This window comes from Chiloscyllium punctatum, chromosome 5 (genome assembly GCF_047496795.1).
Source record: "Chiloscyllium punctatum isolate Juve2018m chromosome 5, sChiPun1.3, whole genome shotgun sequence".
Taxonomy (NCBI): Eukaryota; Metazoa; Chordata; class Chondrichthyes; order Orectolobiformes; family Hemiscylliidae; genus Chiloscyllium; species Chiloscyllium punctatum.
In genome coordinates, this window is record NC_092743.1 from 10020812 (window position 1) to 10046211 (window position 25400).

Here is a 25400-nt window from a genome sequence, read left to right on the forward strand (position 1 = left end):
TGAGCTAAATTATAAAGTCAATTCACAAAAGCAAAGGGAAAACAAATCTAACACCTTTCATTAAAATAAAATACGGCAGATGATGGAAACCTGAAATAAAAACCGAGTGTTGGAGACACCTCACAGATCTGGCAGCATCTGTGGACAGAGAAACAGAATTAATGTTTTGAGTCTGAAAAGAGACAAAATTTCACTGGATCAGGATAAATCAATTTTGTTTCCAATTTCCACTCTCCTCTCACCCTCACCTGATCCATCTTAGAGCCTTCACATCCTCGACTTTCTCTAGGTCCAGTGTTGGGAACTGGCTGCTCATGAATATTCATTCCAAGCTGACCAACCATCACAGCTGGGTAAAAACAATGACTGCAGATGCTGGAAACCAGATTCTGGATTAGTGGTGCTGGAAGAGCACAACAGTTCAGGCAGCATCCAAGGAGCTTCGAAATTGACGTTGCGGACAAAAGCCCTTCATCAGGAATAAAAGCTTTATTCCTGATGAAGGGCTTTTGCCCGAAACGTTGATTTCGAAGCTCCTTGGATGCTGCCTGAACTGCTGTGCTCTTCCAGCACCACTAATCCACAACCATCACAGCTACCTTAACGTCACCCCCTCACATCCTGTTTTATGGTCTCCACTTCATTCATTCTGATTATGCTTTCTACAATGGTGCACCTGAGACGTTAGCCTTTATCCTAAACTGAGAACAGATCACCAACCCCACTTCACCCCCTCCTGACCTCCACACCCCCCAAGCCCAGCCACAGCTGATCTTCATTCTGTTGTTAAGACCTATTCTGAACCAATACATAGTTTTATCACCTTTACAATTCTTTCTAACTTCTGTTCCCAAATTTTGTTGATATTTAACTCCATCTCCTAACCAAATTCCATATTTGTCCTTGTATTTCAGCTGATCCTCCCCTCCTTTCCAACAGCATAAATCCCATCAAATTTCCTCCTCTCCCCTCAGTTCCAAAGAAGAATCATTGGTCTTGAGGCATGAATGTTTCTTTCTCTACAGATACTGCCAGACCTGCTGAGTTTTCTCTAGAATTGTTTTGTCTCTCTGTTGTTTTTCAAGCTTTTTTTTATATCACATTAAACACGCTCTTTATAAAAAAACATTTGGCCATAAGGCCATAAGAAACTGGAGCAAGAAGAGACAAAGTGGCTGCCTTGCCATTCAAGATAGTCATACCCAAAGTCCTGGGCCACCTCCACTGCCAAATCCTAGCCACCAGACGCCTGGAGGAAGAACACCTCATCTTCCGCCTTGGGATCCTCCAACCACACAGCATCAATGTCGATTTCACCAGTTTCCTAATTTCCCCTGCCCAACCTTATCCTAGATCCAACCTGGCACTGCCCTTTTGAAATATCTTACCTGTCCATCTTCCTTCCACCTATCTGCTCCAACCTATTACCATCAACCCCAACTTCATCTACCTATCACCTTCCAAACCACGTTCCCACTCAGCCGTCTGCTCCATTTATCTCTCAGCCTCCTTGGGCACCCCTCTCCACATTCCTGATGAAGGGCTTATGTCTGAAACTTCGACTCTCCTGCTCATCGGATGTTGCCTGGCCTGCTGTTCTTTCCCAGTGCCACACTTTTTGACTATTAATAAGACCCCATATTTCAGGCATAAGCCCTTCATCAGGAATCCCAACGTCGATTCTCCTACGCCTTGGATGCTGCCTGACCTGCTGTGCTTGTCTAGCACCACATTCTGAACTCTGATCTCCAACATCTGCAGTCCTCACTTTCTCCTATTTATAAGGCCTGCCTTGGATCTCTGGAGCTTTGTTCCAGTTGTTTAAGAAGATTTTGAGACAGCACAGGACTCTATTCCTCACCTCCTATAAACAGTACACGATGCCCAAAGTCTCCATACAACTCCATAGCCCGCAACCAGTATCAACCATGCTCAGACCTCAGGATCATATGGATATGAAATATACTAAACTTCTAAGAATGTACATAGTGAAAAAAACTCTCATTTATTGAAGATAACTAGTACTTCCACCTGGAAACAAGATCAACGTGAAACACTATGCCACAGAGATCAGCTTTAAGAGGGAAAAAGTTTACAGCAGGCTTTTATCAGTCTGTTGGGTTTTCTAAGACTGAACCTGACAGAAATAGCTGGTAAGAATCACAGACAGGATAAGGAAATAGAGGCAGCCAGTCTCTTGTTGTTCATCATGCAGAATGTGGGTGCGAGTTCATGGTCACATTGAAAAAATTAGACTGTTTGGACTTAAATGGGGCTGGAAGTTTCACTTAGCTTTGGCTAGTATCCTCCAGGGTAATTCTCATCATGAAGTCCACTTGAGACTCATAGTAAAGTATAACAATGTCAGGGAATTTTTCAAAAACTAAAAAAAAAAGGACTGTTCTCTAGTCCAAACTTTAAGTTGCCCATAAAAATAGTCAATGTTGTTTACAGTTCGTTTGCTATTGTGTAAGTTAAAGATGTGAAATCTTGGATGATTCTTCTTAGCAGTCACTTGATATTTAAGTATCTTTCTAAAAATTGAATCTCTCTATAGGGATCATAGCATAAACATTCAAAAACACTCAACTGCTGTTGGTACTCATTTGCTTTATTGTGACATATTGGAATGAAACATCATAAAATAAGTTAGTGCCCCATATTAAGAAAATGAACATTTAAAATTCAAAATATTGCATATAACATTTCAATTAAAAATAAGAGAAGCCAGGCCCAACAATTTTCTTTTTAAAAAATTCAACATTTAGATTCAAAGAAAGATTGACAACATCATGAATACATACATTTAAAATTCAAGTCAGCAGCAGTAGTTTTTAAACAGATGACAATAGATAATAATTGTTTATTGTCAGTGAATTTTGGAATGGATAGGAGGATAAATGAAATGCACCAACACCAGGAAGAATTAACACATTAAATCTGCAGACACTGGGATCAGTAATACTTCCTCATTTTTTTTGGGAACTCTAAACATCCGCATTCATTTGAGGTGTTGACAGACAAGTATTGTACTGGAAATTGCCACTTTGTTTTGCACTGTTTGCTGATTTCAGTCTGATGAGAACAGAACAGAAATTCAAAAGACAGTGCAAGCGTGTGGACTGGAGTTATTCAGGCTGCAAGCAGAACACTGCACCATCATAATTACTTTACAGAACAGAAATAGGTTATGTGGCCTAACAGCTGCATATCAGTGTTTATGCTCCACACGAGGCTCATCGTAGCTTACTTCATCACACCCTAACAACATATCCATGTAATCCTTTCTCATCTATCCATCTTGTGATGAACACCTCAAGTCTTACTGGAAAAAGTGGAAGCCAGGCGAAAACCGTGCACCATCACATCTACGCCCCACCCACCCCTTTCCATGACCACCTTCTGCCTAAGTGTAGCAGAGTCTGTATAGCCACCAATGGACTCACTTTGAGAATGGAAGACAGTCATCCTCATCAGTGAGGGACTACCAATGATGTTGATGATGATAACATCCATTTAGTATTCCCTTAAAGAGGAGGTCTATTACCCTGAAGTATTTATGTAAGGTATGACTTGCCTGTATAGCATGCACAACAATACTTTTCACTGTATCTTGACACATATGACAATAAAAAAACAAATGAAATCAATGTGATGAATCCATCAGCAATGTGAAAAGCACTGTATTGCTTGATCAATAAAATGTTATGCCTAAGGTTAACAGCCACAAAGGTAGCTGTTACAATTGAAAGCATCATAATCTTTATTGTTGGTGTTAATTACTGAGAAAGCATCTTTCATTACAAGTCGCACAAACCACATTCTGAAAAATAAACTGTAGAACACAATTCTACAGCACAATCACATAGAATGACCTTAATGCTAAAAAAGGAGCACTTCCAATTTTAGATGTGATTCTTCAGAGGTTTATATACAACTCAACTTTCAGATCTTAATGATTAACAAGTGCTGCGGCCAATTTAACATTAAGTTACAGTGCTGCAATGTCATCGCTTGTTGTTAATATTGTTCTAAGGTGCCAGTTTATAAATGAGAATTCAGACAGTAACTTTTTTTTTCTGAATTGAACCTTCATTACAAAACTTTCTTAATGTTCACATTTGGCTTTTTATAGTGAGTGATTACATCTTTCTGAATACCCTGCGCTGTTGGGTACGTATTTGACTGACCAGTGTGCAAATTGCATTCTCAGGTTGGATTGAGTTTCCCCAATCTCAGTAATTATAGTTCTTTAGTGCATATCATTTTGTAGATTCTGAGCAGCACCACACTTCAGCGTGTCTCAACTTTAAATAAAATACATCAGTCAATTAAACCTCTTTAAGAGGCACTGAAATTATTTCAATTTGGCAATTTATTGTGATTCTTGCAATCAAAAAACTTTCTTTAAGTTTCTTGAGCTTTAAAAGTTTAAACCGTAATCTGAAAAATAAATAAGATATATGTAGACTTGGCTGACTTTCCTGTGAACACAAACAAAAGCCTCCATCTTTGGTATAGTTAATTCAGTATTGTCTGCTCAGTTATGAAGAAAACACGTCTATCTCTTAGGATGATGCACATTAAAACACTCATGTAGTCAATCAATATCCTGCTGGGAGCCCAGAGCAGAAGGCAAATGACAGTAAAGATGATATATGGTGTGGTTTAGGCAGAAAATAGGTCAGCTCTGCTGAGATCAATTTTACACAGAAAAGACCTGTTGGGGCAGTGGTGGTGACGGATTCTGGATTAGTAGTGCTGGAAGAGCACAGCAGTTCAGGCAGCATCCAAGGAGCAGCGAAATTGACGTTTCGGGCAAAAGTTCTTCCTGATGAAGGGCTTTTGCCCGAAACGTCGATTTCGCTGCTCCTTGGATGCTGCCTGAACTGCTGTGCTCTTCCAGCACCACGAATCCAGAATCTGGTTTCCAGCATCTGCAGTCATTGTTTTTACCTCAGTGGTGGTGATGGTTGTCATCAAAGTGTTAGACCCTGATCACATCCATGTTAAGAAGTCAATGTTGAATCCTGAAGACAGTAAAGTGTCTAACTGGAAAATGAGGTGCTATCCCTTGGTCTTGTATAGGACTTAACCAGAACAATGCAGCAGACATCTTTGTATTAGAGCAAGAATTATGAGTTTACAGTAATCGGAATAGTTTAGAGGTTAGTCAAATGCTGGGTCCTACGTCAGCTAAATAAATCTAAGTCTTGATTCGCTACGCCAAGAGATAATTGAGAAAATCTTTCACAGATCTATACTAAAAGATTATATTAATTATAACACAGTAGAAAAAAAATCAATTATTATCCAATTTCTATAGCTTTTTTCTATTATTAATTTTAGTTGACAAAGGGAAAATTGAAGTCAGCTCGTTTGGCCAGTTCAAGCACCCAGTGCCATATCAATTTCTCCTTTAACAAAATTAACATGTCAGGTATATATGCACACTATTATAAAGGCAAACTGTGCCTTGGTAAATCATTTGAGCATTACTAAGTGGAATAACAGGTGGCAGAGTCCACCTATGGAGCTCAGTTGTTTAGTCATGTATGAGGTTGATAATGTTCCACTCACGGTTTGTGTTCACTGAACAAGCAATTGTCAAGTTTTGAAGGATAAATGAAAGTTAACTTTATAACTTTTATGAAATTTTAAAGATAATCTAATGAGTTTATTTGGCCATCACCTAAACTGCCAAATGGCATAGGGATTGGACTCAATGTCCAAAAGACAATAACACATAGAAGAAGTAGGCTATTCAGCCCATTGACTCTGCTCCATCATTCAATGGAGATCACAATTGATCTGACAACCCTCAACTCCACCTGCCTACCTTTTCCCCATAATCATTGATTCCCTTACTGATTAAAAACCTACCTATCTCAGCCTTGAATAAACTTAATGATCCAGTCTCAACAACCCTCTGCAGTAACAAATTCGACAAATTCACGACCCTCAGAAAAATATCCTCATCAATCAAATGCCAAGTTTATGCTAAAAGGCAACTTCATAGAACCCTGTTTGCTTACGTCATGACAACTCTTTTAAGGCATAAATATTAGGAAAGTTACTGATCCAAATTTGCTTAAATGTACAGTAAGAAAAATCTGTTGATCTAGCACAAATGTCTTACGTTTCTGTTGAGCATCTATACCACAGGAAGTCCCATTTGTAGGGTGACAAAGTCAATCCAGTCAGCACATCTGTTTACAGCCTTCTGCTACCATGACATGGCTCAACTCGATATACACACTAAAGTGAGACTAGAAAGAAATAAGGCATCAAATTTAATAAAAACAAGAAAATTGGCATGTACTGACTTCTTCAAGGACTCACGTGCACCCATGAAATTAGTATTCACTTCTGAAATAAATAAACTACAATCTTTACCATTTGTGCACGTTCTGGGAATCTGATCTCTGAACAGTCAAGATGTGCAATGAATTATGTTTCATCTTTTGTAAATCAGTAGCAGCCGTTAATATATTACCAATTGCTCTGTATTAGTTTTGTGTTCAAGTGTTTGTGTATCAAAGTCTACTTTTATTAGTAAACCTAGGCAAATATCTCACATCAGGCCTATACATCAAAGTAAATGAAAAGGAGATCTCGCAAGATTACCGGAACTAAAATGCTCTTTTAAGTGACAGCAGACAATAATAAACATTCATATCACAGTGCCAGAAGCAGTCCATGTCTCTCTGGTATAATATTAACAAACAGGTGCACGTACATTCAATAATATGAAGCATTATCTCTAAGAAATGGCTCTACTGTGTCACAAGAGGTAAACCACTGCCAAATTTAAGCAAAGACTTGTCAGCAGTGAGATGACACACTGCATGATGACCTGCTGCATTGACATGGGCAGTTTTGACCGTTCAACCTGTCTGTATAGGTTTGGAATGTGATTTTTCTCCTGTAGACCTATGCAGTCAATTTCAAAAGTGCAATACATCCAGGGTCTGAAACTTTAAAGACATTAGTATGCTGTTTTGTTCTTATGTACACTTTAGAGCATTTTTCATTCAGTCATGGGTTGTGGGCTTTGCTGATAGCACCAGCACATATTGCCCAGTCCTTATTCCCTTGCGTAGGTGGTGTGCTACCTTCTTGGACCACTGCAATCCATTTGGTGTAGTGCACTCACTGCATTATGAGGGAGGAAATTCCAGGTTTTGACGCAAAGACTGAAGGAACTCCCTAATAACCTTGTGGGTGTACCTACATCAAATGGACTATAACAGGCTGCAGCAGAACTCCAGTAGCGTTCTGAAACATTATAAAATGGCAGTAGCTTCAAGCATATTGTGGAACTATTTGCAACAAAAAAGGTATGACATGAGGTAAGCAGGTTAGTTGGCAGAAATCCAGTTTTTATACAATTATGATTGACACACTTCAACAAATTAATGGTGCATTTGAAAAATTTGTTGGGGGAGCCGGAGAATATTACCAAGCTTACTTATTCAGGTTAAGTTTTAATCTTTAAAGACTTTTAATAGGATTTCTTGATACCCAACAGTTAATTTTTTAATCCATAAGGTCAGCATTTATTTTCCTGAATTTTCCAGACAGCAGTTAAGAGTCTACCACATTTCTCTGGGTCTGCAGCCCAGTGTTGGCCAGCCTTGGTAAGGATGGCAGATTTCCTTCCTTAAAAGGATATTAGTGAACCAGATGGGTTTTTAAAACAACTGACAGTAGTTTCATGGTCACCATCAAGCCTGCTCTTTACTTCAGATTTTATTAAATTCAAATTCCACCTGCCATTGTTGGATTTGAATTCTTGCCCCCAGAGCAGTGATCTGGGGTTCTGGATTACTAATCCATTGATAGCAGCACCAAACCACTATCTCCCCCATTTAATCAGCAATACAATGCATCAGGTATTTAATGTTTGTCATAAATATTGTGATATTACTATCTTAGTTGTATTTGAGACTGTGAAACTTCAGACTGATTTACAATATCAACTTAGCGTTTTAAGCTGTGCAGATAAGAAGAATGGCAATACAGTAAATTGACATTAAAGCGGTTTCCTTCAATACCTGTGGGATCACAATTAATACACCTTTAGCAGTATATAAGTATTTTTGGTTCAATGATTGGTCTGCTGGTTGATGTTCATTCTGCCCTCATAACAACCCAAAAATTCCTGCTCAGACCAAGTATAAGTTGGCCCCTTAAAGTTTGATGTATACGAGGCTGGAAAAAAAAGGAGTAAATTTCTGTCCACCTGAACATAAAATCCCCCATTCACAAGAAAACAAAGTTAGAGGGTGCATTACTGAGAGCATAGATATATTACAGGCCATGCTACCCACAACAGGTTGGGAATATTCAGTGGATGAGAAGTGGATGTCTGAATTCAGCTAGAAGTTCTGCTGTCTTCGTTTCTTGGCATCCATGGCATCCAAAATGGGTTGTCGTTTAGCCTGGTATCTTTGGCGCAGATCCTCGATTTCTCGTTCCATCATTGGATCCAGTGCACTCAAGCGCATCTGTAATTCTTCAAAGCTCAGGTTCTTCAACTATAAAACACAAAAATAAAGTACTGGTGGAAAATAGAATTTAAAAGATGAAAATTTGATTATACCATGATGGACTTACTAATAAAGGGTGATATAGAACATAGAACCCTGACCCTTTGGCCCACGATGTTGTGCTGAACATGAAGGCAAATTATACTAAGCCCTTCTGTCTGGTCTTGGTCCATATCCCTCCATAGTCTGCACTAAAATTATTTTATTGGAAATAAATTATAAAAGCCTGCAACAATCAAATATACCATTATTTTGTCTTTACAATGCAAATAAAAATCTCACATCTTTCATGGAAAAGAACAAAGATCATTAATTATTCCCTTTTTATCTCTATGATGAAGCTCTGTCCTTCACCTGTTCCATTGTAATGACTTGCTAAATTTTCATTAAATTATCAAGAGTAATATTTGAGCAGTTTAGGAAGGGAACAAACCCATAGCACTTTATTCCTCCATTAACCTTTTACACAAAATTCTACAGAGACGAATTTAATTACATTCAGAAGAAATCCAATGAACAGTAGTCTCAATTGAATTTCATTTCAGAGAGCTGATTAAGTGATATCAATGGTACTTTTAGGTGAGCTATTAATGCATGTATATTGCATTGCACAGTGTACCTCATCTACAGATTTCTTTCTATTTCCAACGTACAGATAATATCTGAGTCCACTGTCTATTTTCTCCCTCTAGTGGCACACTTCAAAGATAGGGACTCAAAAACCAATCAGTTGAGAAAGCATTTTCTGGCCTAATTTCCCCTTCCAGTTGCCCTGTAAATTGCGGCATCTCAAATACATATGTGGTTTTACATATGTGTCAAAAAAGAATCTTGTTAAATACAGAAACTGTACATCAATCCCCCAATTTAAAGTTTTCACACATGACTTATAGGACTTAGGAGCAGAAGGACATTTAGCCCCTTGAATAAAAACCAAAAGATTTGCAGATGTTGTAAATCAGAGACAAAAATAGAAATTGCAAGAAAAGCTCAGCAGGTCTGGCAGCATCTGTGGACAGAAGTCAGAGTTAACATTTCAGGTTGAGTGCCCCTTCCTCAGAACTCAGAATTTAGTCTCTTGAGCCTGCCTCACCAGTCAACAAGATCACGATTGAGAGTGTGGTGCTGGAAAAGCACAGCAGGTCAGGCAGAATCCAAGGAGCAGGAGAATCGACGTTTGGGGCATAAGCCCTTCATTAGGAATAAAGCTTATGGGCCAGGGGGCTGATAGATAAATGGGAGGTAGCTGAGAATGCACTAGGTAGATGAAGGTGTGTGAGAAGGTGATAGTTAGGAGGAGGGTGGAGCAGATAGATGGGAAAGGTGATGGACAGGTCAGGAGGGCAACGCTGAGTTGGAGACTTGGGACTGGGATAATGTGGGGGGAGGGGAAATGAGGAAACTTGGGATATCCACATTGATCCCGTGGAAGCTGAGGGGTGTGGTTCTGACAAGGGAGTGACAGAGTGAATAGTCTCTTTGGAACACTGATAGGGATGGGCTGGAGCGACCATTCCCTCCGCGGCTCCCTCTTCAGATCCACGCCCCCCAGCAGCCCACACCTCACACCCAGAACCTTCCCCAGCCACCGCAGGAAGAGCAAAACCTGAACCCACACCTCCCCCCTCACCTCCGTCCAAGGTCTAAATGATCCTTCCACATCAGACAGAAATTTACCTGTACCACCAATGTCATCTACTGCATCCGTTGCACCTGATGTGGTCTCTTCTACGTCGGGGAGACAGGACGCCAACTTGCGGATCATTTCAGAGAACATCTCTGGGACACCTGCACCAACAAATTCCACCACCCCATGGCTGAATACTTCAACTCCCCCTCTGCCAAGGACATACAGGCTTCCTCCATTGCCAAACTCTTACCATAGGGCGCCTGGAGGAAGATCGCCGCAAATTCTGACTTGGGACCTTGCAACTGCATGGGATCAATGTGGATTTCACCAGTTCTCTCATTTCCTCTCCTCCCACATTATCCCTGTCCCAAACCTCCAACTCAGCACCGCCCTCCTGACCTGTCCATCACATCAATTCGCCTGCTCCTTGGATGCTGCCTGACCTGCTGTACTTTTCCAGCACCCCACTCTCGACTCTGTCACCTTTTCCATCTTAAGGATTCTGGGTAATACAAGATGGAGGACGGGAAAAATTTCTGGATGTAAGAGCTGCTCCTTTTTTTGAGGTATTTTAGGTGTTGGAGGTGATTTCCTCGAATTCCAGGAGCAGCAATTACTGTTTTATATGCTGTTGCATTGTTTTGGAACTTTGGGAAAAAAAGTCAAAATGACAGCAGTTTAAAAGGGAGAAGAGCAGACAAAGGAAGCACATGGTGAGGACAGTGCAGGAGAGAGAGAGAGAGAGAGAGCGAGAGAAAACCTGCACAGTGAGTGCCTTTGCTGTTTGAATTCGTGTAGCGCTGGAAAATTAACAAACAGTGAAATTCACAACTAATCTTGGAGGAACTGTTGGGTGAAGTTCACAGCAGAGAATCAGATAAGTTAATTGTTGTTTAAGTCTGTCCAAGAGAAAGGCTGCAGTAGTGGGTACAGTGGATTCTTTCTTGATTATATGTTTTTGGAGATAAGTCTCTTGATTAAACTTAAAATATAAGCCATAGTTATTAATTTAACCTGGGGCAGTGTTTGTAGAGGAATAAGACAGTGCTATTTTCAGGGTCTGTAGATTGTGAAGGAGCAAAAATGGTCTTTGCAGTGATATGTACTTCTTGTCAGATGTGGGAGTTTAAAGAGAGTTTAAGGGTTACTGCGGATTATATCTGCCATAAATGCTGTTGGATGCGAATCTTATCAGATCGAGTGGATCAGTTGGAGAGACAGGTAGAAGCGATGAGGAATTTGCAATAGCAACAGTATGTGATGGATGGCAGTTTCAGAAAGGGGGGGGGGGGGGGGGGGAAGTCTCAGATACAGTCACATAGATGGGTTAACTCCAGGAAGGGTAAGAGAGGTAGGCAGCTAGAGCAGGAGTCTTTTGTGGATATACCCATTTCAAACAGGTATGCTGTTTTGGAAAATGTATGGGGTGACGAATTCTCAGGGGAACGTAGCACGAACAGCCAAGTTTCTGGTATTGAGACTGGCTCTAATGCAATGAGGGGTACGTCGGATTCCAAGAGATCAATTGTGTTCGGGGATTCTGTAGTCAGAGGTACAGACAGATGTTTCTGTGGCCAGCAGAGAAAAAGCAGAATGGTGTGTTGTTTCCCTGGTGCCAGGACCAAGGGTGTCTCAGAGAGGATGCAGAATGTTCTCATGGGGGAGAGGGGCCAGCAGGAGGTCATTGTCCACATTGGAACCAACGACATTGGAAGGGAAAAGGTTGAGAGTCTGAAGGGAGATTACAGAGAGTTAGGTAGAAATTTTAAAAGGAGGTCCTCAAGGGTAGTAATATCTGGATTACTCCCAGTGCTACGAGCTAGTGAGGGCAGGATGGAGCAGATGAATGCATGGCTGAGGAACTGGTGTATGGGAGAAGGATTCACATTTTTGGATCATTGGAATCTCTTTTGGGGTAGAAGTGACCTGTACAAGAAGGACGAATTGCACCTAAATTGGAAGGGGACTAATATATTGACAGGGAAATTTGCTAGAACTGCTTGGGAGGATTTAAACTTGTCAGGTGGGAGGGTGTGATCCAGGGAGATAGTGAGGAAAGAGATCGATCTGAGACAGGTACAGCTGAGAACAGACGTGAGTCAAACAGTCAGGACAGGCAGGGACAAAGTAGGACTAATAAATTAAACTGCATTAATTTCAATGCAAGGAGCCTGACAGGGAAGGCAGATGAATTTAGGGCATGGTGAGGAACATGGGACTGGGAGATCATAGCAATTACAGAAACATGGCTCAGGAATGGGCAGGACTGGCAGCTGAATGTTCCAGGACACAAATACTACAGGAAGAATAGAAGGGGAGGCAAGAGAGGAGGGGGAGTGGCATTTTTGATAAGGGATAGCATTACAGCTGTGCTAAGGGAGGATATTCCCGGAATTACATCCAGGGAAGTTATTTGGGTGGAACTGAGAAATAAGAAAGGGATGATCACCATATTGGGATTGTATTATAGACCCCCCAATAGTCAAAGGAAAATTGAGAAACAAACTTGTAAGGAGATCTCAGCTGTCTGCAAGAATAATAGGGTGGTTATGATAGGGGATTTTAACTTTCTAAACATCAACTGGTATGCCATAGTGTTAAAGGTTTAGGTGGAGAGGAATTTCTTAAGTATGTACAAGACAATTTTCTGATTCAATATGTGGACGTACCGACTAGAAAAGGTGCAAAACTTGACTTACTCATGGGAAATAAGGCTGGGCAGGTGACTGAGGGGGAGCACTTTGGGGCCAGTGACCATAATTCTATTCGTTTTAAAATAGTGATGGAAAAGGATAGACCAGATCTAAAAGTTGAAGTTCTAAATTGGAGAAAGGCCAATTTTGACCGTATTAGGCAAGAACTTTCAAAAGCTGATTGGAGGCAGATGTTCGCAGGTAAAGGGACGGCTGGAAAATGGGAAGCCTTCAGAAATGAGATAACAAGAACCCAGAGAAAGTATATTCCTGTCAGGGTGAAAGGGAAGGCTGGTAACTATAGGGAATGCTGGATGACTGAAGAAATTGAGGGTTTGGTTAAGAAAAAGAAGGAAGCATATGTCAGGTACAGACAGGATAGATCGAGTGAATCCTTAGAAGAGTATAAAGAAAGTAGGAGTATACTTAAGAGGGAAGTCAGGAGGGCAAAACGGGGACATGAGGTAGCTTTGGGAAATAGAATTAAGGAGAATCCAAAGGGGTTTTACAAATATATTAAGGACAAAAGGGTAACTAGGGAGAGAATAGGGCCCCTCAAAGATCAGCAAGGCGGCCTTTGTGTGGAGCCACAGAAAATGGGGGAGATACTAAATGAATATTTTGCATCAGTATTTACTGTGGAAAAGGATATGGAAATAGATGATGACATCTTGCAAAATGTCCAGATTACAGAGGAGGAAGTGCTGGATGTCTTGAAATGGTTAAAGGTGGATAAATCCCCAGGACCTGATCAGGTGTACCCAAGAACTCTGTGGGAAGCTAGAGAAGTGATTGCTGCGCATCTTGCTAAGATACTTGTATTATCGATAGTCACAGGTGAAGTGCCGGAAGACTGGAGGTTGGCTAACGTAGTGCCACTGTTTAAGAAGAGTGGTAAGGACAAGCCAGGGAACTATAGACCAGTGAGCCTGACCTCAGTGGTGGGCAAGTTGTTGGAGGGAATCCTGAGGGACAGGATGTATATGTATTTGGAAAGGCAAGGACTGATTCGGGATAGTCAACATGGCTTTGTGCGTGGGAAATCATGTCTCACAAACTTGACTGAGTTTTTTGATGAAGTAACAAAGAAGATTGATGACGGCAGAGGACTTCAGTAAGGCGTTTGACAAGGTTCCCCATGGGAGATGGATTAGCAAGGTTAGATCTCATAGAATACAGGAAGAACTAGCCATTTGGATACAGAACTGGCTCAAAAGTAGAAGACAGAGGGTGGTGGTGGAGGGTTGTTTTTCAGACTGGAGGCCTATGATCAGTGGAGTGCCACAAGGATCGGTGCTGGGCCCTCTACGTTTTGTCATTTATATAAATGATTTGGATGCGAGCATAAGTTAGTAAGTTTGCAGATGACACCAAAATTGGAGGTGTAGTGGACAGCGAAGAGGGTTACCTCAGATTACAACAGGATCTGGACCAGATGGGCCAATGGGCTGAGAAGTGGCAGACGGAGTTTAATTCAGATAAATGCGAGGTGCTGCATTTTAGGAAAGCAAATCTTAGCAGGACTTATACACTTAATGGCAAGGTCCTCGGGTGTGTTGCTGAACAAAGAGACCTTGGAGTGCAGGTTCATAGCTCCTTGAAAGTGGAGTCGCAGGTGGATAGGATAATGAAGAAGGCGTTTGGTATGATTTCCTTTATTGGTCAGAGTATTGAGTACAGGAGTTGGGTCGTCATGTTGCGGCTGTACAGGACATTGGTTAGGCCACTGTTGGAGTATTGCATGCAATTCTAGTCTCTTTCCTATTGGAAAGATGTTGTGAAACTTGAAAGAGTTCAGAAAAGATTTCCAAGGATGTTGCCAGGGTTGGAGGATCTGAGCTACAGGGAGAGGCTGAACATGCTGGGGCTGTTTTCTCTGGAGCACCGGAGGCTGAGGGGTGACCTTATAGTGCTTTAAAAAAATTATGAGGGGCATGGATTAGATAAATAGGCAAAGTCTTTTCCCTGGGGTCAGGGAGTCCAGAACTAGACGGCATAGGTTTAGGGTGAGAGGGGAAAGATATAAAAGAGACCTAAGGGGCAACGTTTTCACGCAGAGGGTGGTACGTGTATGGAATGAGCTGCCAGAGGATGTGGTGGAGGCTGGTACAATTGCAGCATTTAACAGGCATTTGGATGGGTATATGAATAGGAAGGGTTTGGAGGGATATGGGCCGGGTGCTGGCAGGTGGGAGTAGATTGGGTTGGGATATCTGGTCAGCATGGACGGGTTGGACCGAAGGGTCTGTTTCCATGCTGTACATCTCCATGACTCTATCTGCTCCACTGTCCTCTCCTATCACCTTTTCCCCCACCTTCATCTACCTATTACATTCTCAGCTACCTTCCCCCAGCCCCAGCACCAGCTCCCCCCCCCCCACCGCCATTTATCTCTCATGCCCCCAACTCACAAGCTTCCTTCCTGATGAAGGGCTTATGTCCAAAACGTCAATTCTCCTGCTCCTCGAATGCTGCCTGACCTGTTGTGCTTTTCCAGCACCACACTCTCGTTACTGACATTTTAATCAGTAAGGGAATAAAGGATTATAGGGAAAAGTGAGGAAAGAAGATTGTCAGATCAGCTATGGTCTCATTGAATAGCAGAGTAGACTTGATGAGTTGGATGGCCTACTTCTGCTCCTAAGTCGTATTGTCTTTATGGTCTTATGGAATAAATTTAATGACCCAGTTTCCACTACTTTCTATGAAGAGAATTCTAAAACTATTCTCCCCATCTGTTCTGAAGACCTTATATTTAAACTTTGCTTTAGTCTTGTTCTTGTGCCTTGAAATCAAACATCATTATTCTCAGGGTTGACACAAAAGTTAAAGATTTTAAAAGGCATAGAGAATTCTCCAAATTGACCAGCTTCTGTACTTAACAGTAACTTAAAAAAAACTCTCATGGGATCTGGGTGTTGCTGGCTGGGCCAGGATTTATTGTGTGACCTAGCTGCCCTTGAGAAAGTGATGCCGAGCTACCTTCTTGAACTAGTGCACTCCATGTGCTATACATGGACACACTATACGGTTAGGAAAGGAATTCCAGGAATTTGACCCAATGACACTGAAGGGACAGTAATAAATTTCCAAGTCAGGACGGTGACTTGAAGGGGAATTTGTAGGTGGTGGTGTTCCCATGTATCTGTTGCCGTTATCCTGGTAGTTAGAAATGGTTGCAAGTTTGAGAGTCTGAGGAACATAATGAAGTAGTTGAGTATGGAAATGGACTGCTTGGAAATACGGTGGAGACAGGTTTATTTGAATTATTCAAGAGGGTATTGCATTGTTATTTGGATTGAAAAAATATGCAGATATAGGAGGTAAAGACAATTGACTGGCGCTAAGGAACAGAATTGACGCAGGCATAATGGGCAAATGGCCTCCTTACACACTGCAGTAATTCTATGATTCTGACTTTTTTCAATAGCACTGGTTCATTCAATTATTATTCCTCTTTTATATACTTTTCAATGACTGTGTAGCTTGACATCAGGTAACTTTTCAATGGAATATTTCTCAATATCATTGACAAGCAGTCGAGCTGCAGACTGAGAATTGAACCCATTTTCTTGCACCGCAAATGTTAAAGAGCATTTTGCTGATGTAATTAATTGGAAAATAAATACTTTAATCATGTGTAGTACTAGAAATTCTACAAAAAGGTGTCCCTCTTTGGTTAAACAGTTTCTGAATGTGGTAAACTATTATAGATGCAGATGTGAGATTTGTTCTCCGAAGAGCCATGGTTCCATGACCAGGGCTTAAGGTAGTAATGGATATGAACAAAAGGCCTCAGATGTACTTTCTTCCTTTTTTCCTAGTTCTTTGTTACCTCCTCTCCCCTATCTAAAAAACACAACGTATTCAGAATCCTCAATAGAACTTCAGCTCCATTCTTTTTCATGATGATATGTATTACTGAATAAAGGCCAGAGATAGCTGCAAGTTGAAAAGCTTAGACAGCCAGTGCAGACAATAGTCCAAATGTCTTCCTTCTGCACTGTAAAAAATATGATTCCGTGAATAACAGCAGGAACACAAGAACAACATGGCAGAAAAAAAGATGACAGACTGCTCGCAAAGTTAACCAAGCTATGAAGAAAAATGCAGCCATATACACTGAAATCACAGAACAAAAAACTGAATTGGGTATCCACGGCAGGGGGATATTAAAAAGCATTTAAAAGAAATTTTAAGCTTTACAGAAATGACTGTTTGCAAATGTTTAATGGTGATACTATGAAATTAGCAATGGTAAAAAACTGTAAAAAAAATTATTTCATCTGCAATTGTGAAGTAAAATTCAAAATGATAATCTCATTTCATTGTCATTTTCTCCTGATCTTAAAATACTTATTTTGCTCTTACTATATTTAAATTAATGCTCTGTTCTATATTCAATCACTACACTGGATACCTGGGAAGCAAGTCTCAACTGATTTACTAAAATAACATTAACATCTTGAGTGTAATAATTGGGACATCGCCACTCCAGTAAGAAAAGGCCATTCATTACTTGTTTAAAGAAATAGGGAGTTAATTATTTATGCACACAAAGGCTTCATAATTTGTAAAATTGTTCTTAGGAAACTAAAGCTGATGTGAATAATTTGCTGTATAAACATAATACATGAAAAACAATTTAAACTAAATTCTATCATCTTCTTAGTCTGTTCTTTATTCAAATGATACTGCTGGCCTGTCAACTAAATATGACAAACCAAAATGATTTAAGCTAGCTTAAATAACTTGTACTGTGAATTATGACAAGCCTTATACCATCAAGTACATTGGTAAAAGAGAATGGGAAAACCCACTGTCACACCAAAACTGGACAAATTTCTCCATCAGGACATTTTTTTACAAATTAAGGATTTCAAAAGATCCTTTTTAACATCCTATTCTTCAGTCTCTAATGATTTAGGGCCTACCAGGAAGGAGGTGCTGAACAGGAAAATTTGATGAGGTGACGAGTAAAATAATAATCAGTTCTGAGGAACAGTCATACCAGATTTGAAGTGTTTTCCTCTCCAAAGACGCTGCCATACCTGCTGAGTATCTCCAGCATTCTTTTAGCTTGTTTCAGATTTCCAGAATCTGCAGTATTTTGCCTTTGTTAAACTAATAAGCACCTTGGCTCAATGAATTTCTATACTGAAGTTATGTGGGATATTTAACAAAGCTATTTTCACAAATAACATGTTTGAAAGGTTTGTTCAATTTAACTCTGAATTCACACTTTCATAAGACTTAAGAATGGCTGTTATCTGCATCAAAGACAGCAAGTCTTTGCGAACAAGTGGACAAAGACTTTCAATTACATCGGGGCATTTTTCGATTGGAAAGCTGTATAACAGTATAAGAGGTTACAAAACGGAAGAAGGACAGTTGAACCATTGGGGTGAAGCTGACCGTCTGAAATTGCCATTTAATTAATTCCACTCACCTGCATCTCCCTATTCCATTGGACTTTTTAAATTCTGTTTCAAGTAAATATCCAGTTCCCATTGGAAAGTTGTTATTTAATCAAATTCCACTACCCTTTCAGAGTGTATTTCAGATCATAATTTGCCACATTAAAAAAATCCTCCAGATAGAGTTATAGCGAATATACAGAATGGAAAGAGATCATATCGTGCCTATATTGGTCATCAAGCAGCTATGTAGGAACAGGCATCCGCTATTCAGCTCATCATGCTTACTCCATCGTTCAATGCAATCTTGGCTGATTGAAAATGTCTCCCCCAATAATCACCAGACTGAATTTAGGCTGGGTATAAGAGGCCTACTTTCTATAGCTTTCTAGTCATAGACTTCTGATCAGCAGCTACAGTTTCTCTCAACCCTGCTGGCTTCTTTTAATATCTTGAAAAGTTAAATTAAATCATCTTAATATTGTAAATTTCAGGGAAGACAACCCTAATTTGATTGAAGTCCCCTTGAGATTTACTGGAACAATTTCTGGTCTCCAATGAGTAAGGTGTCTTGCACCCCCTCTACTGTTAATGTATCCTCCCTAAGGTGTGATTTCTCACAGTACTCCAGGTGTGCTCTAATCAAAGCATGAAGTATGATTCTACTGGTTTGAATTTCTCCAGAGCTTTCCCTGCACTTAAAAGGAACTAAAAAAAATCTTGCATTTGCTAACTTACTGGGGGCTAGTAAGGAACAACTTTATTTTAATCCCTGATCTGTTTTAAAATGAGCTATGCATTGTAGTGAGGTTTTATAAAGCCATAGCTTTAATTAAACAAAAACATTTCAAACTTATTAACAAGTACGGAAATTTAATTGCCAGGGCTACATGGCATTACATTGCTTTAATGTAATGTTTTCCTGTATGAGTTTTCGACGTCCAATTATTTGATTGCTCACAGCAAAACAACATTGAAGATGGCATTTGAATAATAATATTTTCAAATTTTATCTAAGTTACAATGCATTCTCTAAACTTAGTATTATTAGGTTAGGAAAAAATTCCTTCAGTATGTATTCTCACAGTTGAAGTAAGCAGAACTCTATATGTACTGTACGTTGAAATGTGAAAACTTTTGAGGCCACACGTGAAGTAGTGACTCAGGGCGCTCATTCCAACCAGCTGCCCATGATATCACCATCACCAAATCTGGCACAATCAACATTCTGGTTTTATTGCTGAACAGAAACTTCACCGGATCATGTAAATACAATGGCTACAAGGAAAGAGGCTTAGAATTCTGTATAACCAACTCAATATTTGCACAAATTTATTACTTCTTAATCTATTGCATTACTTCCTAATTTATAAAATCTCAAACTGTTCGTCCATTACACTATTTTCAAGGGCATTACCAGGAATTATGGATTTGAATACATGGAACCTACTCTTTATCTTGGCTGATTAATACACACTTTCATTTTAACTCCCAAAATGTAACTGTTAATTCCATATTTCAACTTTTTTCCTCCAAAAATTATGGATTATAAGCATTTCTTATAAATTCCTGTATCCTGTCATAAAGGATTTCAAATAATAAAACTTTTTCTGATGGCTGGAGGACTGATAAAGGGCACAGATCCAGGATGAATGGCAAAGCAATCAGAAGAATGAAGGAAGATGAGTCACTAGGATTTGGAATGCACTCTGTTGAGGTGTTGAATACAGGTTCAATAGTAGCCTTCAAAAGAAAAATGGATAAAGGTGTGAAAAAAACTGTAGTTATATTGAGAAAGGAGGGGGGAGTGGGGCTTACTGAATAGCTTTCTGAAATATCTGATGCAGATTCAATAGTCGAAATAGCCTCCTTCTTTGCTGTATTCTTCTTTATTATGTAAGAATGTCAAACTGTAATATATTTTCTAACAGCAATGGTGGAGTAGTATCTTGGCTTTGATTTCTTGGTTTGTCAGCTTGTACTACACAGACATTTATTATACTACAATTAATTACTCGATCAAATAAATCTATGTACAACTTTCAAAGTGGTATTACACTTGTGCGCCAGATCTAATTATACCAGTTCTGCTAAAGACTATATTTTGCTGTCACTCCTTGGATGCAAAAACAAACCTGAGATTTCTTACCTAGAGCTTTCTAGATGTTTTACTTTTAAGAGCTAATTTAGAAAACATGTTTTAATGCATAATTTATCAAAATATAAGAATCTGTAAAGAAGCATAACAAAGCTGGAGTACACATCAATGAGAACATCTCCCTCAGTAATACTGCCAACGATGACCTGCTGTTTTGAATATTATGTTAATTACTTACATGTTAAATACTGCTGCAATGCAACAATTGAGTTCAAAAGTCAGCTTACTACCATCATATAATTATGCACATTTTAATAAAGTCATTCACAATAAGTATCTAATAATTTAAATCAGCCTTCAAACATGTAGGTCAGATTCAAGTTTCCATAATTAATTCCATGTGGACAAGAAATCATAGATAAAACACACAGTTGTTTATGTATTCAGCTACTTTATAGCTTCATCTCAGGTGAATTGGTACCTCTTGTTCGAGGTTTTGCCAGATCATCATTATTTAATGGATAGTTATGTTAGCACTTAAATAACTGAAAATCTCAAGAAAGCAAAGAATGTTTTAAACTTCTTGTACAGAAGTATACAGGTAATGTTTTAACTATGGATTTACACTTTTCAGCCTAATTAATTTCACAGGCATAGAAGTGTTGACATCAACTCAAAATAGGGAACAACATCCAATCAGCTTTCCATTGCATTCAGGCTTAATAGCAGTCAATAAGGTTGTATATGTGTGAATATTTGTTTTAGCAAAGATTTAATGGTTTTTCATGTTATTAAATAGGCAAATAGCTAGAAGAACAGAGAGGAGATAATTGCTCGCATATTCTGATGGCCAGCCACATACCTGGCACCCCACCCCTACATTACAATTCACTTAACATTTCACAGCTACTTTCAAAGCGCTTGGCTGTGCACTTGGCAATTTAAATCATACAGCAGGGCACAGAAACTGTAGTCAAAAGGAGTGTGGTTTGACCTCCTCCAAATATATGAAACTATGGGAAAGTATGTGATATCTGTTACGGTCCTCATTTCTGAAGGAGCTGGAATCAGAGTTCTGACTCAGTACTAACATAGAAAAATGAGGAGAGTGGCAATCTGACTGTCAATGCTGTTCCTCAGAAAATCAAGGCCAAATCAAGGTTACATCTCCTTGAAATGTTGTCCCAGAAATTTGAGAATTTAATTATAACTGAATTTGTATCTTATTGCTGTAAAACCAGAAAACATAGGAGCAGTAATAGGCCATTCAGCACATCAAGTCTGTTCCCCATTCATTATGGTCATGGCTGATTTGATAATCCTCAATTCCACTTTCCTGCTCAGTGCATTGAGCATTAATAATATTTATAACACTTTATATGCTGAGTATTTTATTTTCACCACTGAAACATGATATGGCAAACTATATCCAATTTACTGAATTCTAATTGTTTCATATTCCAGGGCTTTGATTAACATGCTGCTTTGTAGAACTATTTTAACATTGGCACAACCATATTGAGTGTCATACCATTACTGGATAGAAACATCTTGCTCCAGCTATCTAATTCATAACAAGGAATGAAACATAGATTTAATGGGGGTGGCAGGGGTATTGCCCAGTGGCCGGTGAGTTGGCAGAAGTACCATACTGTCTGAAATAGCTCCAGAGGCCAGTATCCCATCGCCAAGTCACTCTTTATTTATATGTGTGCAATACATGGGCTCTGACCAGCCAGTTCAGAGCAGTTCCTAGAGGAAGGGGACTTTCTGAATCTTCTGTTTATTTTTCTTTTTTTTTAAACTTCTTGAATCTCCTGTTTATATCTGTCAGCCAGGGCTCTCTGATTGGCCCAGGTTAACAACCCCAGTCAAGGATCTCAAAGTCAATGTGATCCACTTGTCTATTGTTCCAATCACTACACTGTTTCTTCTAGGAAAGGCCCACTTAACTGGTCAATGGTATGGCTTGCCCTGGGATGGTGGGCAAAATTCCCAACTATTGAAAGTTGCTGGCCAATCAGAGAGCAGGAGCTATATTGAACAGGCACATCATGGGAGAGGCAGTGGATGCTGCTGCTACTATACCCACTAGAGGCCGAAAGGATCAGTTTTGGTTACCAAACCACAGGTAAGTAGTAGTGCGATAAAAGGGGATCACAGGATTAGGTTTGAGAGAGGGTAGAGTTGACAGCAAAGGGGAATGTTAGCTGTCAGGGCATCTATTTTCCTGATGCTGTTTCCCTCAATCAAGTACTAAGTGCCTTTGAACAAGTTCAACCCTTCTTCAAGAGCCCAAGAACAATCATGCGCTAGTTTGCTTGTCATGCTCCCAACATGGCAAACACCCACCTACCACTAGATTAGTGCCAACAGGGGAAGAATTAAGTCCTTATATAGGCATGTTTTACCACATTAAATACCAATGATAGATTGCATGAATAGGTAGTTGAGCAGATATAATTAATGGCACATTTCTGAAAATATAAATGCTGCTTTCATTTCATGAAAATAAACTGTACAACATAGCATTAGCTCAGAGTGTTGCTTAGAGTCTCCTTTCTGTATCCCGGCCATCTGCCAGCTCTTACATTAGCTGCCGCATTAACGTGTTCTTTACAATCATAAACAAATGGTATAAAACAAATTATGAACTTCAGAACAATCAATTAATGAACCTGAAATTGTATTAATTGCACATTAAAACAGAATATTCAGATGCTTGTCAACTGCATTTGGGTTTGGATCTGGTCTGACCCAATTCCATGGTCACTGCTCTTTTAATCTTACCTCTGATATCATAAAGGTTAGATCTTTGTCAATAACAATTTGCCTTCATATAGAGCAGTTTAATGTAGTAAAACAGCAAGCACAGAAGTGTTAAGCAAAATTTGATACTGAGGAGGGAACAATTTTTTGCCTGAAGGGTTTCTTCTTGGGATTTTCAGAGCGACTGAGGTTTTCAGGGTTACATATTGATTTTCAGTGGCTCCATTCTCATTCATGCTGATTCACTTAAATACAGTCACTTAGTAACAATACTTCCTGCTTTTGTGTTGACCTTTAGACTCATTAGCAACAGAGTTAGAAGAATCCTCAATATCTGTAATAATTCTCACTTCTGTTCAACTTAACATGAATTTCCAAGTCACCACAATACTTAAGGTGGTACAAGAGAAGGTCAGAAGTGGGAATGTTCACGGATATTGACATCTTATTCAGCACCATTTGCAACTTCATAGATACTGAAGCATTCTGTGTCCAAGTGCAGCAACATCTGTACTGACAAATAACAATCCATGCCCAGCATATGCCAGGCAATCAAGAGAGAATCTAACCATCATCCCGACACATTTAATGGCATTATCATCGCTGAATGCTTCAATATCAACATTCTGGGAGGGGTTATCATTGACCAGAAATGGAACTGAACTAGACATAGAAATATTGTAGGTTCAAGAACATGTCAGAGGCTTGGAATATTGCAGTGAGTAACTCACGCTCTGACTTCCCAAAGCCTGTCCACCATCTACAGAGTGTAAATTAGGAGTTTGATGGAATACTCCCCATTTGTCTGGATGGATGCAGCTCCAAAAACACTCAAGAAGCCTTACACCAATCAAGATAAAGCAGACCACTTGAAAGGCACTACATCTACAAACATTCACTTGCTCCATCACTCATACTCAGCAGCATTGTGGACCATCTACAAATGCGCTGCAGAAATTCCCCAGGACTCTATAGAAAACACTTTCCATGACTACTACAATCTAGGAGGATGGGAACACCACCATCTACATGTTCCCCTCAAGCCACACACCAACCTGCCTTTGAAATTTATTCAGTATCACTGGATTATAATACTGCATCTCCCACCCTAACAACACTGTGGGTGTACCTATACAAATGGGCTTCAGCAATTCAAGAGGTTAGCTCATGACTACCTTTGTAAGGGCATCTAGGCCAAAAAATGCTGGCCCATTCTATGATGATTTTCTGAAAAAAAAACCCTTTTCGTTTACTAAATGTTCTTTAGGAAAGAAAATTTGCCATCTTTATCTGATTTAGCCTACATGTAACTCTAAAAGCAATGTGATTGACTGTTAATTTCTAAAGTTTGAATTGGCCTAGCAAGCAACATCTCTTGCTGCCAGTTTTCATGGATATTTTCCTGCTACTATGTGACCTTCAAGATCTGTGATTAACAGCAGCTTCCAAAACCAGAAATTAATGTGTCCACACACTGAGAAGCTACTATATAAACTATTTTATATTAAAATCTAAATTAAAGAACAAACCAAGACACCAAAATGACAATGGTAAACCTTGTCCTATTTCGTCTGCATAGCCTCCTTACTAACATCTGATAGCAGATGCCAAAATGGAGAAGTGCTCACAGACTAGTAAAGCAACAATCTGTCATACTCATACTCTCAAAATCATACCTTACAAATCAATGTCCACTAGAGATAGTGGCACAGCAGGAAACAGTCAGAACGTAGTTGCTTTGGATGCCCTGAACATTGTCTCCAGACCCCTATGAAGTTTCATGGCATCAGGTGAAACATGGAGAAGACAACATCCTGCTGATGATCACCTTTTACACTCCCACTTCCTCCAGTTCACCAAGTTAATCAGTTTTTCTCCATGTCAAACGCCAACAATTCTATAGAATTTGCGTACATGGGGAACCTCAATATCACCGACAGTAGCTCCATAGCACGACCACTGATCAAGCTGGCATGCTCGAGGTCAAGTGAGCACTTAAATTGTCAGTTAAGAGCTATTTGCTGTCTGTACAAGCATTTTGTTAGTGTTGTGAATAACTTTTGTAAGCAAACACACTTTTGCTTTCTGAAAAAAAATTCTACCTTCTTTGCTATTTGGTCCTGACCTTGAATTTAGTTTTCAACACACTGCCCAATGAAAATTTCTACTTTTATTTTACCTTGTAACAACCCATTATAATTTGAACATTGCATTTGATCTCCTCTTTATCTTCTGTATTGC

The 25400-nt window shown here is 39.6% G+C and overlaps 1 protein-coding gene across 3 annotated transcripts in view; it reads right to left on the reverse strand.

The window, feature by feature from the left end:
- Window positions 1–4870: 4870 nt before the first annotated feature.
- Window positions 4871–25400, reverse strand: part of stk3 (serine/threonine kinase 3 (STE20 homolog, yeast)) — a 423830-nt gene continuing 403300 nt past the window's right edge. For all 3 annotated transcript variants that reach the window (XM_072569764.1, XM_072569765.1, XM_072569763.1), the window contains one exon: window positions 4871–8540. In XM_072569764.1, coding sequence (XP_072425865.1) covers window positions 8382–8540 — 159 coding nt within the window. In that variant the 3' untranslated portion in view covers window positions 4871–8381. The remainder of the gene's footprint in view (window positions 8541–25400) is intronic.